The sequence below is a fragment of the Malurus melanocephalus genome, unplaced genomic scaffold, assembly GCF_030028575.1.
Source record: "Malurus melanocephalus ecotype Western Australia unplaced genomic scaffold, MMel_1.1 scaffold_22, whole genome shotgun sequence".
In the NCBI taxonomy this organism is placed as follows: domain Eukaryota; kingdom Metazoa; phylum Chordata; class Aves; order Passeriformes; family Maluridae; genus Malurus; species Malurus melanocephalus.
The window spans coordinates 4,142,999-4,157,279 of record NW_026623254.1 but is presented as its reverse complement, the minus strand read 5'-3'; the positions used below and the strand labels follow the sequence as shown (position 1 = coordinate 4,157,279).

General features: G+C 44.1%; 1 protein-coding gene across 1 annotated transcript in view; it reads left to right on the top strand.

Annotated features, from left to right (window-relative positions):
- The window catches only part of DENND5B (DENN domain containing 5B), a 102,738-nt gene extending 89,327 nt beyond the window's left edge, over positions 1 to 13,411 (top strand). Inside the window, exons 15-23 of the mRNA XM_057389996.1 lie at positions 2,053 to 2,181; positions 2,387 to 2,508; positions 4,325 to 4,470; positions 6,104 to 6,222; positions 7,282 to 7,469; positions 8,133 to 8,215; positions 8,361 to 8,487; positions 9,245 to 9,419; positions 10,243 to 13,411. Of these exons, the coding sequence (XP_057245979.1) occupies positions 2,053 to 2,181; positions 2,387 to 2,508; positions 4,325 to 4,470; positions 6,104 to 6,222; positions 7,282 to 7,469; positions 8,133 to 8,215; positions 8,361 to 8,487; positions 9,245 to 9,419; positions 10,243 to 10,426 (1,273 nt within the window). The 3' untranslated portion in view covers positions 10,427 to 13,411. The remainder of the gene's footprint in view (positions 1 to 2,052; positions 2,182 to 2,386; positions 2,509 to 4,324; positions 4,471 to 6,103; positions 6,223 to 7,281; positions 7,470 to 8,132; positions 8,216 to 8,360; positions 8,488 to 9,244; positions 9,420 to 10,242) is intronic.
- Positions 13,412 to 14,281: the final 870 nt, after the last annotated feature.

The following is a 14,281-nucleotide window of genomic DNA, read 5'->3' as shown; positions in this document are numbered from 1 at the left end:
CCATACCCCAGGCTTACATTTGACAGGGTAAACAGATTTTTCTTTATTACTAATGGGATTAAAAGCAAGTCTAGACTGGCGGAGTTGCATTGAAATGGCTGTTCAGTGCTCTGACAAGAAGAATTTGCTGTGCAGTGGTGAGCATACGGTGCTTACACTTAGGTCACTGATAAAAATAGAGCTGTTCTGACTCTCACCACTGACAGTGAAATAAATTTGGGTTCCTGCATGCTCTGTTCTGTTACACTCTGCTTTTGCTGACACCAAGATTGATTACGGAAGCTTTTTAATATCTCTGACAAGCTGCATGGTTGCAGACCCTTATTTTCCCCAAATGCACAATTAATGCTAATCTAGTCTGAACCAGAAACAGGTAATGAAGAGACACGGAGCGTGCATGGAATAAGGTTGAGTCCATCTGTACTTGAATCTTCTCACAGTGCAATAATATATTCTGCTCAGTGTTTCATATTAGATGTAATTCAAGCTGAGCACTCAGGGAGAATGGGAGGGAGATGATAGTCTGGGCTTTGATCTTTCCATCTCAAAAGAYTTGAAATGTCTGAGGAGAGTGTCTCAAGGTGATGTAGTTGAGTGTAGCATGCATCCTGTTTCCCAAGGACTGTGGGTCATGTGTCCAGCTCTCTGTGCTGGAAGGTTTAATGTTGGCTGTTGTGCTTTGAGCCAGGAAGGGCTTTCCCGTGCCAGGAGCAAGGCGTCAGCCTGGCACTGAACAGTGCTGCTGGGCTGTGTGTCCTCTTCCTTTGTGCAGAGCAAACTSGTATTTCTGGGCAGCTCTAAATTGTTCTTTGCAGATTTGCCCTAAAGGTCCTGAGCCTGCTCCGTTAGAGGCTCTATAAACAAGAGAGTGGTTTTCTCAAATAATGCAGGGACAAAAAATAACACAAAGCACACACTTGGGTGTAACAGATGGGGGAAAGCACGAGACACTGAGACTGTAGTAGTCAATGTAAAAAGCATCAGTCACAGCATGACTTCATTGGATTTCCTTTGGAGTAAATATTGCCACATTCCTCAACACTCTGCAGTGCGTGGAGGRCTGTCAAGGAAGTTGCAGGAGTTGGACAGTAAATTGCAACTGGGATCAGTTCAGACTTCAGCTGATGGTACTTGGAGCCTGCCACAGAGATTTGRAGAGCTGAATTGCCTGTGCACTTAACATGCAGACTGCATGAAAAYGAAGAAATTGCAGCCTTTTCTTTCCCCTGCTGGAAACTGTTTCTCATTTTCTTGTTGTTTGTTTAAYCAAGTGGGGAGTTTATGGAAGCAGCTTCACCCTGCCATGGCAGTCTCTTCTAAAACTCCCTGTGCTTTAAAACTAGAGATTATGCCATTCTCCAAACTGAAATGTGAGAAGTTTAAAAGGAAAAAAGAAAGCCCCTATGGAACGGTTCTGCTTTCCTACAGATGAARCATATGGAGGGCCCTTCCAATTATCACTTACAGGAAGGCTTCTTATATGCCTAAAAATGTGATCTTCCTGTTGCAGTTTTTGCCCCAGCAGTGCACCTTTTCTCAGATTTGCCATTGCTGCTGCCCTCAAGGGRTTTGTTAGAGCCTTCAGAGCCACTGTGGTTTGGAGGAGCTCTCAGGACACGTGTTTGTCACCTCTCCTCCCAGACACACACATACAAGTCAGCACCTTGAGGTGGCAGCTGGGATATATCTGGAACTCACAAGGTGGCTGCTTTTTTTGGGTGTTAGCAATGTCCATGTGAACATCTACCTCTGGCAATGCAGGGATAAGCAAGTTTACCCCTCGTCACCCTGGCCAGGCAAACACAGAGCAGCTCCAGTGGGCTACCACGCCTGGGAARAGCTGCCACATGTCCCTGTGCCAGCCTGGGGCTGGCAGGGATCTCACTGCCACAGTGCTGGGTTCTGGGGGGCTCTGATGGGGATCTCTCCAGAAATTATGTCAGAAGACATTTTCCAGTTCACCTGCTGCATCATCACACTGGATGTTGCCATTTGAAGCATGTAGAATTTTTATGATTCACCTATTTTATTTTTTTCCCCCACACATTTCAGGCATGTTCAGAACATGAGCGAGATAAAGACTGATGTGGGGCGAGCCCGAGCCTGGATAAGACTTTCTCTGGAGAAGAAGCTTTTGTCTCAGCACCTGAAGCAGCTGCTTTCCAACCAGGCACTYGCAAAGTAAGCCAGCTCTTTTCTTCAAAGCTTTGCTTTTGCACTTTGAAAGTGATGTCTCAAGGTGCTGCTGCTTGGGGTGCAGCCAGGCTCCCTGTTTGGGTACTGTGGTTTCCAGCTAGAGCAGCTGGTAGCAGGAATCAGGTCCACTAAGATACMTGGTGCTTTTTCAACAGCAACAACAAAAACACCCTGTCCTTGTTTCTCCCAGGAAACTTTACAAGCGYTACGCTTTCCTGCGCTGTGAGGAAGAACGGGAGCAGTTTCTGTATCACCTGCTCTCGCTCAATGCTGTGGATTATTTCTGCTTCACCAGCGTCTTCACTACGATCAGTGAGTTGGAGAATCAATTGCTTTCCCCCTGACTAAAAATTAGTGGCTGTCATGATTTGTAAGAGGTGATGTTGCTGGTGCCYGAGTAGCTGGGCCCTTATCTGGAAGCCTTGGTTGTTGCTGTGGGGTTCCTGGGTGCTGGGAGTTGCTCTGGGAAAGCAGCTCSGAGCCRRGGTTGTGTGGGAGTGCTSTGGATAAGAGTTTTGCACAAAGGAGAGCAATCAGCTGAGTGCTGCTCTCTGTAGAGTTTCTTTCATCTTCCCTCCCAGGCMAGTCCTCTACCTCCTGATGCTTCTCTCTGGCCTTCATTAAGTGTGCATCCCAACAACCTGCCCTCCTCAGCCTGGGGAGGAGATGGAAAATATAAGGCCTCTGTGTATTTTAAATCTCTTTTTGTCTCTTCTTAAATGCCAGAAAGATTCCCTTTCTCACCCTGTCTTGTAAGAAGGGAGAGCAGAGATTGGATTGATAWCTGAAAATGAATCTTTGTCTCTCCATGCTGGACAATGCAGAAAAAAGCAGGATCCCTTGAGATTACCTAGTTACTTGGATTCACCTGGGCAGCCTTTATTTATAATTTCCTTTCCCTTCCAAATGAAGTGAAGCAAGTTTTACATGGCTGTCAAAACAGGCACTCATTCTACTTCTTCTCCTCTTAAAGCACTAAATCCCCTCAGAACCAGTGCAGCGCAAAGAGATTTATTCATCCTTGATTATCTTATTTCTGTGGGGCATCCAGCTTGACAGCTTTCTCCTGTAGGACAAGCGCTTGGAATTGGAGGGTATTTTCTTGAATGCAGTATGATGGGATGGCACACAAAAGTAAAAGAGGCTGCCTTGGCTTCCCCAGTCAAAAAGGCAGCTTGTGAAACAGAAGGGGAGAGAGTCTTGCAGTGCTAGAGATGTGCTATGGGAGTCAAATCCTAATTGGGGTGGGTGGCATTCCTTGCCTTAGGCATGAATGGTGGTACAGTCTAAAAGCAAAAGAGTAAGAGAATAAGAATAGGAGTAAGAATAAGAAAACAGGAGTAAGAATAAGAAAACAGGAGTAAGAATAAGAAAACAGGAGTAAGAATAAGAAAATAAGAATAAGAATAAGAATAAGAATAAGAATAAGAATAAGAATAAGAATAAGAATAAGAATAAGAATAAGAATAAGAATAAGAATAGAGGGGGATGTCCACAGAGACACCAGACCTGAGGGTTTGGCTGTGCTATTATCAGCCACGCCAGCATTTCCTGTCGCTGCCTTTCAGTGCTTGAAGGGGCGGCCTGTGCGAAAGATGGGACAAAGATTTTATGATTTACCTGTTGTAGTAGGATAAGGRGTGGTGGTTTTAAACTAAAAGWGGGTCAGTTTAGGTTAGATATAAGGAAGAAGTTTTTTCCATTTGGGGTAGTGAGKCCCTGGCACAGGTTKCCCAGAGAAGCYGTGGRTGYYSCRCACSTGAGGATGTTCAAGGTCAGGCTGGACGGGGCWGTGCGCAGTCSGGTCTGCTCGAARATGTCCGTGCTCATTGCAGGAGATTGGGCTCGATGTTCTCTAAAGGTGCTTTCCAAGCCAGTCCGTTCCGTGACTGTGTCGCTCGTGTCCCCATAAGCTGCTGTGTGTCCGTCCCTGCCCGCGGTTTGCCCCGGTCGCGGTGCCGGCGGTGCCGCGGGGCTGCAGCTCCCCCGTGCGGCTCCGCTGCCCCTCCGCTTCACACACCGAGAGCTTTCCTTCCAGCAAAGCCGCCGTTTGCACCTGAAAATGCATTTATTATAGGAGAAAAAAAAAATTCAGCACTGACGTACTTCCCTCTCTGCCTGCTCTCAGTGATCCCTTACAGGTCAGTGATAATTCCCATCAAAAAACTCAGCAAYGCAATAACCACATCAAACCCGTGGATATGTGTGTCAGGAGAACTGGGAGATACTGGCGTCATGCAGATTCCAAAAAACCACCTAGAAATGACGTTTGAGGTGAGTATGTGCTCTTCACATTTTCTTTTCCATTTGCAACTCGCTTCCAAATAAATATTAATTTGTTAAAGAGGTTATTAGGAACACAGCATTTCAGATTCTGTTCTGGTTTTCAGAGTCCCTGTAGGTTAAATTATGTACAGGACAATAGTGCTGCCTGCCCCTCCTGTGCAAGAGGAAGGTTTCCTGTGAGCACACTCCACTTYTAAGCACAGCCTCACTCCTCTCCCTGTCCAGCCCAGAATTCCTCATTTCACCCATCTGTTTCCACATCTCATTCCCTTCCATTCCTCCTGTCTGATTTTCCCTTTCAACACTCATTTCCAACTCCTCATCTCTCTTCCAAGTTTGTTTTCCCTTCTTTCACTCTGTTTATCCACTAACCACCACCCTTTCYAYCTCTRGCCAGTCCYAAATTTGTTCTTGGCRCATTGTCTGGCATCTCTSTTCAACATYCCAGCYCCAGGTGCTGTCCCTGCCAAACCARGAGCTGCCATCCCCACCGGGCTCTCTCTCCCATGCTTACTGGGGTTGTCTCTTTGCTTTCCCCTCCACTTTCCCCTCCATCCATTACAGGTTGGCTCAGTGCCATGCCAAAGCAGCTGGCAGCAGGAATTGCAGGGAAAGCCCCATCAAGCCCCTCTAGCTCTGGGCTGTACCATATCCATTAAGGAGTGATTTTGTAGGAAAATCTGCTGCTGAAATTGCATCCACTGAGCTTCGACAGCAACAGCAAAAAAAAAAGCCTCTTGCCAAATATAGGTCGATTTTGACATAGAGAGGATATTTTTGTGAAAAATGCCCACGTCTCATTCAGATATTACAATTTTGTAGAAAAGATCTCCAGGCTTCTAGTAGGCAAAATTACATATTTAGCTATTACTAAGGACCATATTAATGCTGTACTGGATTATTCCTTTGGCTGAAACTTTCCTAAAATACTGACTTGAGTAGCCACCCACTATGAAAAATGTCAGCCCAGGCTGCTTGTTTGGCAGCATCAGAAGCACTGAAAACCAAGATCTTTCAAGGGAAATGTTTAGGTGACGTTAACAGATGTTGCTGCCAGCCCCACCTACAATTACATATTACACTGGAATTCACAGTCACTTGTTTTCCTTCTTCTGTGTCTTTGYGATGCTGAGTCTCATGTCAGTGATTTTTGTTTGGCCCAACAATGAGGAAATCGWTCTTTGAAAATAATAAAGGATCTAGGGACTGCTTCATGGTGTAGAGTGAGTCAGCTGAAGGTCAGCGTGCTCCAAATACATTTTTTAAAAAGCTGTTTGTATTGAAGATCTATTTCTTCTGCAAAAGCACACCTATTTATCACTTTAGCTCAGAAATATGTAATTCATACTTCTCAGAAATATTCAGAGTGAGTGCTCACAACAAAGAATGCAATATCTTCACCAGCTTTTAGTAGTTTTATTCCTTTTCTCCTGTCTCAAAATAATTATGCTGCTTTTCAAAATGCTCTCCATGTTTGGTCAAAAATGCTTGTTGTATAAAGGAAAGAAAATCATAAAACTAAATAAAAGCTTTTATATTTGAGACCGTATGTGTGCATGTGGTGGGGGTGTATTGTCGTCTGTTCTTTTTCAWATGAAGTAAAAACTGTTACTCATTWCAGTGCCAGAATTTGGGGAAGCTGACGACGGTTCAGATTGGTCATGACAACTCAGGGCTACTGGCCAAGTGGCTGGTTGATTGTGTCATGGTCAGGAATGAAATAACAGGACACACGTACAAGTAAGCAACAAGTTGGGATTTTCCTTGTCTGAAATTCTTGTTCAATTTTGAGAAAGCAAGAAGGCATTCACCTTCTCCTTAACTGGTGCAGCAGTGGGGGCTGATTTGGGTCCCTGATGGGTTGGTCTCCCCCTCCCCCAGTTCTCTCATTTCAGAAGCCATAGCTGAAGTCAGATAATCTGATAAATATTAAATAAGATTYGAGTGCAGGATTTTCTTTGCATCTTTCTGAGACAGGACAGATAGTATGGATACTTCTGAAGTGATTCATATGTTTATGGCTAATAATTTAATCTCTTGATTTAAAGYAGTGTGGTAAAATTGTGCACAAATTAACTCTTTAAATTCCAAGAGCTGAAATGACAGTCTGGAGGAAATATTAAGAAAATAAAAGATTTTGATGATTTCTTAATCTTCTATCGAGCATATACCTCTGTGTCAAAAGGATCACCTAACTCATCATTGGTTTTACAAAATGTGGCTAAGCAGACTTAATTTTTTTAAAATGTGAACTTGGAAAACTGTAATTCAGAGCAGTGAGCTCCAAATGTCAGAATTGGCCCCAGTGTATAGGGGAAAGTAGCAGTACATGGGATATGATGGTTGGGGGTATGGACATGTGCATGGATTTCATTTGGGCTGTGTCTAGGACCCAGAAATACAGCAATGAAATGTGAGGTGAGGTCTGGGTTTGAGGAGATGTCACAGCCTCAGCTGGGTGGGAACTCTTTGGGGATTTAGTTGTTCATCATCCCAAAGCTCTTAAAGGCTGAATATCGGTTGTGCTTGCAAATGAAAAACAAGTCAGCAGAAAACAAGATGTGGACCATGAAATGAATATCAGTGTGAGCCAAGCTTTGCCTATTTCCCAGTTTCTAAGGATGATCAGTTGTGGTTCTGGGGCTGCTGCCTGCAGAGTTCTGCTTTGTGAGAGTTTTCTGTGGGGGAAGTATTCCCTGCCTGCTGTCAGTGTTTATGGGGTGCCAGCTGTCCCCTGGCTGTCAGATCAGGGCTGTGGCTGTGTGTGACTGACCCGTGGCTGTCCTGGGCGTGCTGCAGGTTCCCCTGTGGGCGATGGCTGGGAAAAGGTGTCGATGACGGCAGCCTGGAGCGAATTCTCATCGGGGAGCTGGTGTCCTCCACGTCCGACGAGGAGCTGGGGAAGCAGTGCCGCACCCCGCCCCAGCAGAAATCTCCTACGGTCACTCGCCGGCTCAGCATCACCTCCCTCACKGGGAAGAACACCAGTAAGTCCTCGGTCGTGGTGAAGGGGGCAGCAGCTGCTGGGATAAAAAGCTTCTCTGAACAGGAGAGGCCATCCTGAGCAAGGCTTGGTGCAGAGGAGCAGCTGTGAGCTGATGAGCTTTTCCTGGCAGCCCTGGTTGGTGTTTGCTCTGTGATGTACACGGTGCCTCTTTCAATGTCCCCCATTRACTGTTGAGAGATAATGATCTTTCTTTGGAGTGTGGAGATAAAGGATGAGGGAGGAGGAGGCAGCAGAAGGTGCAGTAGCTGATGCTGCTCAGCCTCCTGGCTCAGTTTTGCAGTCAGGGAAGACAACCCTCTCTGAGGGCAGCTCAGAGCCTGATGTGGCTGCTGTGCACTGCCTTCTGGCTGAGCTTATCTCCAGAGGGACCCTGGGGCACATCCACGTCACATCCCTAAAATTAGCTTGTACGAGTAACTGCGCTTGGCTACAATGGACATGGAGCCCTGAAGGTCACAGGAGGCATTGTGTGCTAAAGCACAGAGATGGGACAGTGTAGATCCTGTTCTCACATCTGTCCAGCTCCTGGAAAACTAGAGGACATGACTGTTTTGAGTGCCAAGCAAGGAAAGGCTGGCCTCCAAGAGGAATGCAGCATTTAAAACTCACCCCTTCAGCTAATATGCTCTCCATCATTTCACAGAGCCCAATGCGGGACAGATCCAAGAGGGAATYGGGGAAGCCGTGAACAATATTGTGAAACACTTCCACAAGCCAGAGAAAGAGGTAATTCCAGCTTTTCATTACTTGCCTGTGTATTTTTATAAACAGAAATGGGACTGAAGTACAGGTAGATGTACCATCTTTAGAGCTGAAGTTTCTGCTATCCAAACAAGGCAAGTTATTGTTGCCTGCTCTCCCTTCCCCACAGAGAGGGAGCCTCACCATTCTGCTGTGTGGAGAAAACGGTCTGGTTGCAGCACTGGAGCAGGTCTTCCACCATGGATTCAAATCAGCTCGCATTTTTCATAAGAATGTCTTCATCTGGGATTTCATAGGTAAGCTGGTGCATGATTTGGAGGAGAGRGTTTAGGGTTAAATGACTCCTCACATGCAGACCTTGGGTTCTCATCAGCTAGGGTGCCATTTCTCCTACCAAGCACCTGCTCCAGGACACTTAAAGTCAGTGAGAAACAAAATGAAAGATGAGAAATACTAAACTCTGTGTAAGAGAAGAGTCTGTGCAGAAATTTAAGAATTTGTAGTTCAAGCAGCTGCTTTTCTGAGACAAAGAAGATAGGCTGGAGGTTGGGGTAGAGAAGCAATCAGTGTTAGGGAGAGAGCTGGGAGAGGGCAGGGAGTGAGAGGTTTGGATTTCTGGTTGTTTATGAGAGCTCTTCTAATCACTGCCCTRTCTGCTGGTGTTCCTTACCTGTGGAGTGGTAATTTAAGATGTACTTCCTCCCTTACAGTAGGCTCACAGGCTGAGATGCTTAGCCTGAGGGTAACTGCTTGCTCAGAAAAAGTGAAAATCAAAGCTGATGGTATCATTTAGAGTAAAACCATTGATGGGTGCCCTGGTGCTGCTCCTTGGTGTTAGCTAAGTGTGTTAGACACCAACCAGACTGACCACTGCTATGCCATGGCAAAGCTGGGTGAGATGACCACCTACCTATGGTCCTCAGAGTCAGGAATCCATAGATAAACTGTGGAATAGCTCTCAGCAGGGCTGGGTTTTTAAGGATTCCCTTGTGTGATTCTGTGTCACAACAAAGTGCTTCTGCTCACTGGGTTCTGATTTTCTCCCTGCCACAGAGAAAGCTGTTGCTTATTTTGAAACCAGTGATCATATTGGAGACAATGAGGAGGCCCTTTTGCTCCAGAGATCTTCATGCAAAACCTTCTGTCATTACGTGAATGCCATCAATACAGCTCCAAGGAACATTGGAAAGGATGGCAAATTCCAGATCCTGGTTTGCCTGGGGACAAGGTACTGAGCTGCTCTTCATTTTACGTGTCCTCTGGCRTTAGACTGGAAGAATATTTTTCCACCATTGTTATTCCCTTTAGTTTTCCATTTTAAGACATCTCATATCTATTATCCAGTACCTATTTTAGGCAGCTTTAATACTACGTCAAAAATCGGAGCAAAGAAGCACTAATAATACATGGCTAGTGTCTAAACTGCTAAAAACGTTCTGAGGTTTTTTATAACTGTTAGCTTGACAGWCATGTGTGTGAAATCTGTCTTGAAATGCTATTTTTGATGAAGTACTGACTTTGGGAATGCAGAATTCCTTTTCAGGAGCTGATGAATTCCTAAATCCTCACTCAGTTGCCTGTGAAAATGGGATGTCTTATAATTTTGACAAAATTATTCTAGATGCACCTTTCTTTCCTAATAGAGCACTTCCTGTCTTGCACTTGGGGAGGGGCAGGAGGGTGGCACTTGGTTGTATTTTGGAGGGTGGAAGTTGGAATGTCCAGAAAAAAGTACAATTTCTGGCTCGTCTGTCTGGATACTTGGAAAATCGGTTGGAAAACAGATTTTCCTCAAGTTTTACTTTCCTAGCTGCTGATCTGAAAATGTTGCTGAATTCTTACAAATGTCCAATTCTGCTGACATCTTTCCATTTCCATTTCTGCAGTAGGTAGTATTTTACTAACCAAATCAACTTTGGTGCGATTCCACAGGAAACCTCAGCGTGCAAAACCACTCACCTCAGGGGGGCTGCATGTTTTGGGGTGTGCTCTTGGAGAAGAATTCCAGATCTGTTGTACTCGGTGCTGAAACAATTCCTGTCCTTTTTCAGGGACCATTTGCTGTCCCAGTGGATCCCACTGCTGGCAGAGTGCCCGCCCATCACGAGGATGTACGAGGAGAACGCTCTCCTCCGGGACCGCATGACTGTCAACTCCCTTATCCGGGTCCTACAGACATTGCAAGATTTCAACATCATCCTAGAAGGATCACTCATTAAAGGAGTGGATGTTTAGCATGGCTTTGCTGAGAACTTCATTACTCCTTTCCCAAACGAGCAAACCACAATTGGAGACCTGTCAGGACTTGAATGCCATGGTAGTGCACCACTGTAAGGCAAAGCTGCTGGTGGAAGCAGGATTGGGAAGCCCAGTTTGTGCCCGATGGGGACTGCAGCCTCTAAGGCTGCAGAAAGCTAAGATGCAGTATTGTAGTTTATTTGAAACAGAAATTTAGTACAAAAAAATAGAGTATTTTCATGTGTTAGATGTGTGTAAATACGGTATCTTCTTTAAGAAATTATATTACTCTAAGAAATTTTTCTTAGACTGAATGTTCTTGTTCTGACTATGAGTAGCTTAAACCCAGGGGAAGGACTTGGGGGAGGGAGGGAAGGACCAAGGTGGGAAGGGATGCCACTACCTGCTTGCAAGGAAGAAGCCAATCCACGTGTAAATACAGTGCAATCAGCAGGGCTTTTTTCAGATATTACAGATTAATACAGCAAATATCCCTATGTAGCCATTGTGATTGTGTCTCTCTTGGAAACGTCGTAATCCTGTGCTGGTTTACCCTACTGTACACGATTTCTCTGAGTTTGTTGTTTGTTTGAAGACTCACCTTCCCATGCAGGGAAGTTGTCAGTCATCTTTTTTTTTTTTCTGTAACATCTTTTGTGTCACTCTGTTGATCTCCAGAAGGGGAAACAAGTGTTGGAATTCTGAAACACTGGAGAGGAGGGCTTCTGTCAGCCTCAGAGCCTGAGAGTGTGGGGTACCTGTGGAAGCCTTGCTGCTGCAGCCTGGGATGGGGAATGGTGGCTTGCTTGACCCCTCAGTGTGTCCCTTCCCTGTCCAGATGTTCTCGTGATTCACCCTCAGCCAGTTTGTGTTGTGGATGACGTTTTTTCCTTCTTCCTGTCTTGAGGAATTTGGTTTATACCAAATTCTTGCTGTACTTGAGAAGAATCGTTGCTGTAGASCCACAAACAGCGCTGTTGCCGTGCTGCTGAACTGTATCAGCTGGGTTTGAAATGCTGACAGGTTCTGAGTCTTCCTTTRTCCTGCAGAGTGAGTGTTCCTAGGGGAGTACAAGATCTTGGATTTTTTTTTTTTTAATTATCCAGCTACAAAAAGAAAAAGAATTAAGCAAAAGGAGGAAAAAGAATAATCTCACGTTGGTGTTTTGAGGCTTCTCTCCTACACTCTTTTCAGTTAATGTGTCAATAATACAGTGCATAATAGAGATACAGCTCTGGATGAGGAGCTGGGAACAGCTGAAATCCTGTATATGATACAAATTTAACAAGAGATTATATCAAAATCACCTCATGAATACCATGCAAGAAATACAGAGTGTGTTTTCCATTCTTGTGGATGGCAGCTGGAAGGATCTGAGGACACCATTACCTTCACCTGGTTTTAATTTTTGGAAGTTCGTTTCAATATAGGTTTTTGTTTTCACTTGTTTATTCCCTACAGTCTTGGRTATTTGGTCAGTGGATTTCTTTGGATGTCTCCCTGTCAGCAGTGGCTTGGGAAAGGCCCTGACTGGTGCTGTGAATGTCTTGCCTTGCACTGTGCTCCCGAGTGGCATTGGGAGGGATTTGGAAATGGTGGGCATTTCCTGCAGGTCTTGGCAAAATRTGCACGTGGTGGAGGGGTGGGAGATAAGGAAAAGGAAAGAGGATGAAAATGAAGGTTTGCTTTCTCACCTGCCTTTTATCAGGCTTCTCTGCTTTCTTGTGSTCCTTCTGCTGCCTGGTTCTTACAGCAGCACTCGAGTGTCAAAGCTTCAGTGTCATACTCCCAACCAGAAGRAAGCTCTTCATTCAACTTGGGTTCACTGGAGAGTTTCATGCTGTAGAAGACTCTTTTTTTCCTGAGAAAGAAGTAAAATAACACTGTCAAGGAGCCTTGGACTTTAATGAGTGCTCCAGCTTTCAATAACCATTCTTTCCTCCAGGGTTTGTGCTTCCTCAAACTGATGAAACTCATCCCAAATACTGTAGGCAGCAGTGCCATGCCGCTGCTGTAGGTGTGAGTAACTGATGTGAAGGCTGTGAATGGTGTCCTGAGTTAGTAGCCAGAGCCCACAGGTGTGTGACATCTTTCTCACATTTCCACAAATGTGAAATTTGGGGTGTTAGGATTTTCTGTGTGACCAGGCAAATCTGCAGATGATGCATGACAACCCTTCAGCAGCAATTGAAAATGTGTCCCTGTACTTAACTCTATTAATGAATTATACATTTAGCACCAGAAACCATGTGGCAGCATTATTTGGTAATGGCTGCTTAGGATGTTTTGATTTCTATTACAACTCAGGCCTTTTATGTCTAATRACTGCTATACAGGATTTTTTCATGCCCAGCCCAGTCGAAGTGACTTTCATTTTAGTGAAATAACCACTTCTTTAGTCCTCGGATTTCTTCACAGCATCATCTRTATTTGCTGGCTGGCTGCTTCCCAAAGTGCACTGCTGCAGACTTCTCCAAAGGCTGTGTGTGACTGGAGCAGTGGTAACATTCATCTGACATGACAAGGGTTAAGTGCAGGCAGGATGAAGTAGAAATGTGGGCACCTCTAAAGGTCATTCATTTAAATGAATAAACCACACACAGAGAAAAAAGGCAATAACTCCATTAAGTCTTTCTTAAGTTAAAAGAAGTCAAAACCTGAGAATTTTTAAAATTCAAATCAGGGCCTTTCCCCATTTCAGACTACATTAAGAAAACCTTTAGCACTTAAATTCATGTCAACTTTCTCAGCAAGTGTTGGCTTGTTTGGTTTTGTCAGGTTTCACATCATATTAATAATAATACAATAAAAATTACGTGTGTCTCATGTTTCCTTGTAGGCAATAAACCACCCCAAGATACATTGAAAGGGGCACAGCTGAGTGCCTCAGATTCCTGGAGTTGTTATTTGACCACCTTGGAAGAACAGTTCTTCATAGTGAACTTTTGTTCTACCATGTATGATTTGGTTTTTTTGGGGTGTTTTTTTGTTTTGTTTTGTTTTGTTTTTTTTTAAGTGAACTGCTTTCGTTTATTGGAAACTGTGAGGATTTTTTTCTGTAAGGTTTACAGAAATCATTCTGTCCACTAGAATGGTGAGAAATCCATCAGGATTCTTCTAAGCTAACACAGTTTTTACTTCAGTGTTAAAGCACCTTCTTTGGTTGAGAAAGGGAATCTTGAAAAAGACCAAAGCTCTCTGGTATCTGCTTTTTAAAAAAAACAAAAAAAAAATTCCTATCCAATGCCCGTCTGCAGATGTCTGAGTTTGCACAGTCCTGTTGTATTAACATCCAGCATGGTAACTTTGGGGAGTCAGAAAATCAAATGCCTCACTATGTACAAAATGTGTATTTATAATTCTCCGAAATAAATGAAATTGTACTGTTTAGTGAAAAATCTACTCATGTTTATTTCAGGTTGGTTTGTGTAATTAGCTATCCTTGTTCAAAAATGTGGTTTTAGGGTAGTTGAACAGCAGCGTATTTGAGAAAATTCCTTCTTTCAATCAAATGAAGGTGCACATCATGAGGGGAAATACTGTGTGTTACACTTGAAATGTACAAATGTGCCCTGTATAGCTTAAAATGATCCCTAAATGTCTCCATTCAGTATATTTTGTCTTTACATTATTACTAACAGGATAAGAACTGGGTTATTTTCAAGACGACATTTTAGTAAAAGTATTATTCTACCAAGCACTTTAACACACACCACAAACCGACATGGGTTTTTCAGGTTTTGAAGTACATTGAAATACAGCTTTTCATGCTATGTCCTTTACAAATAAAACTGTGACAATAATGGTTGGTGTCACCTTTCTCCTTGAGGAGGAACCAAGAAATTCTTGAGC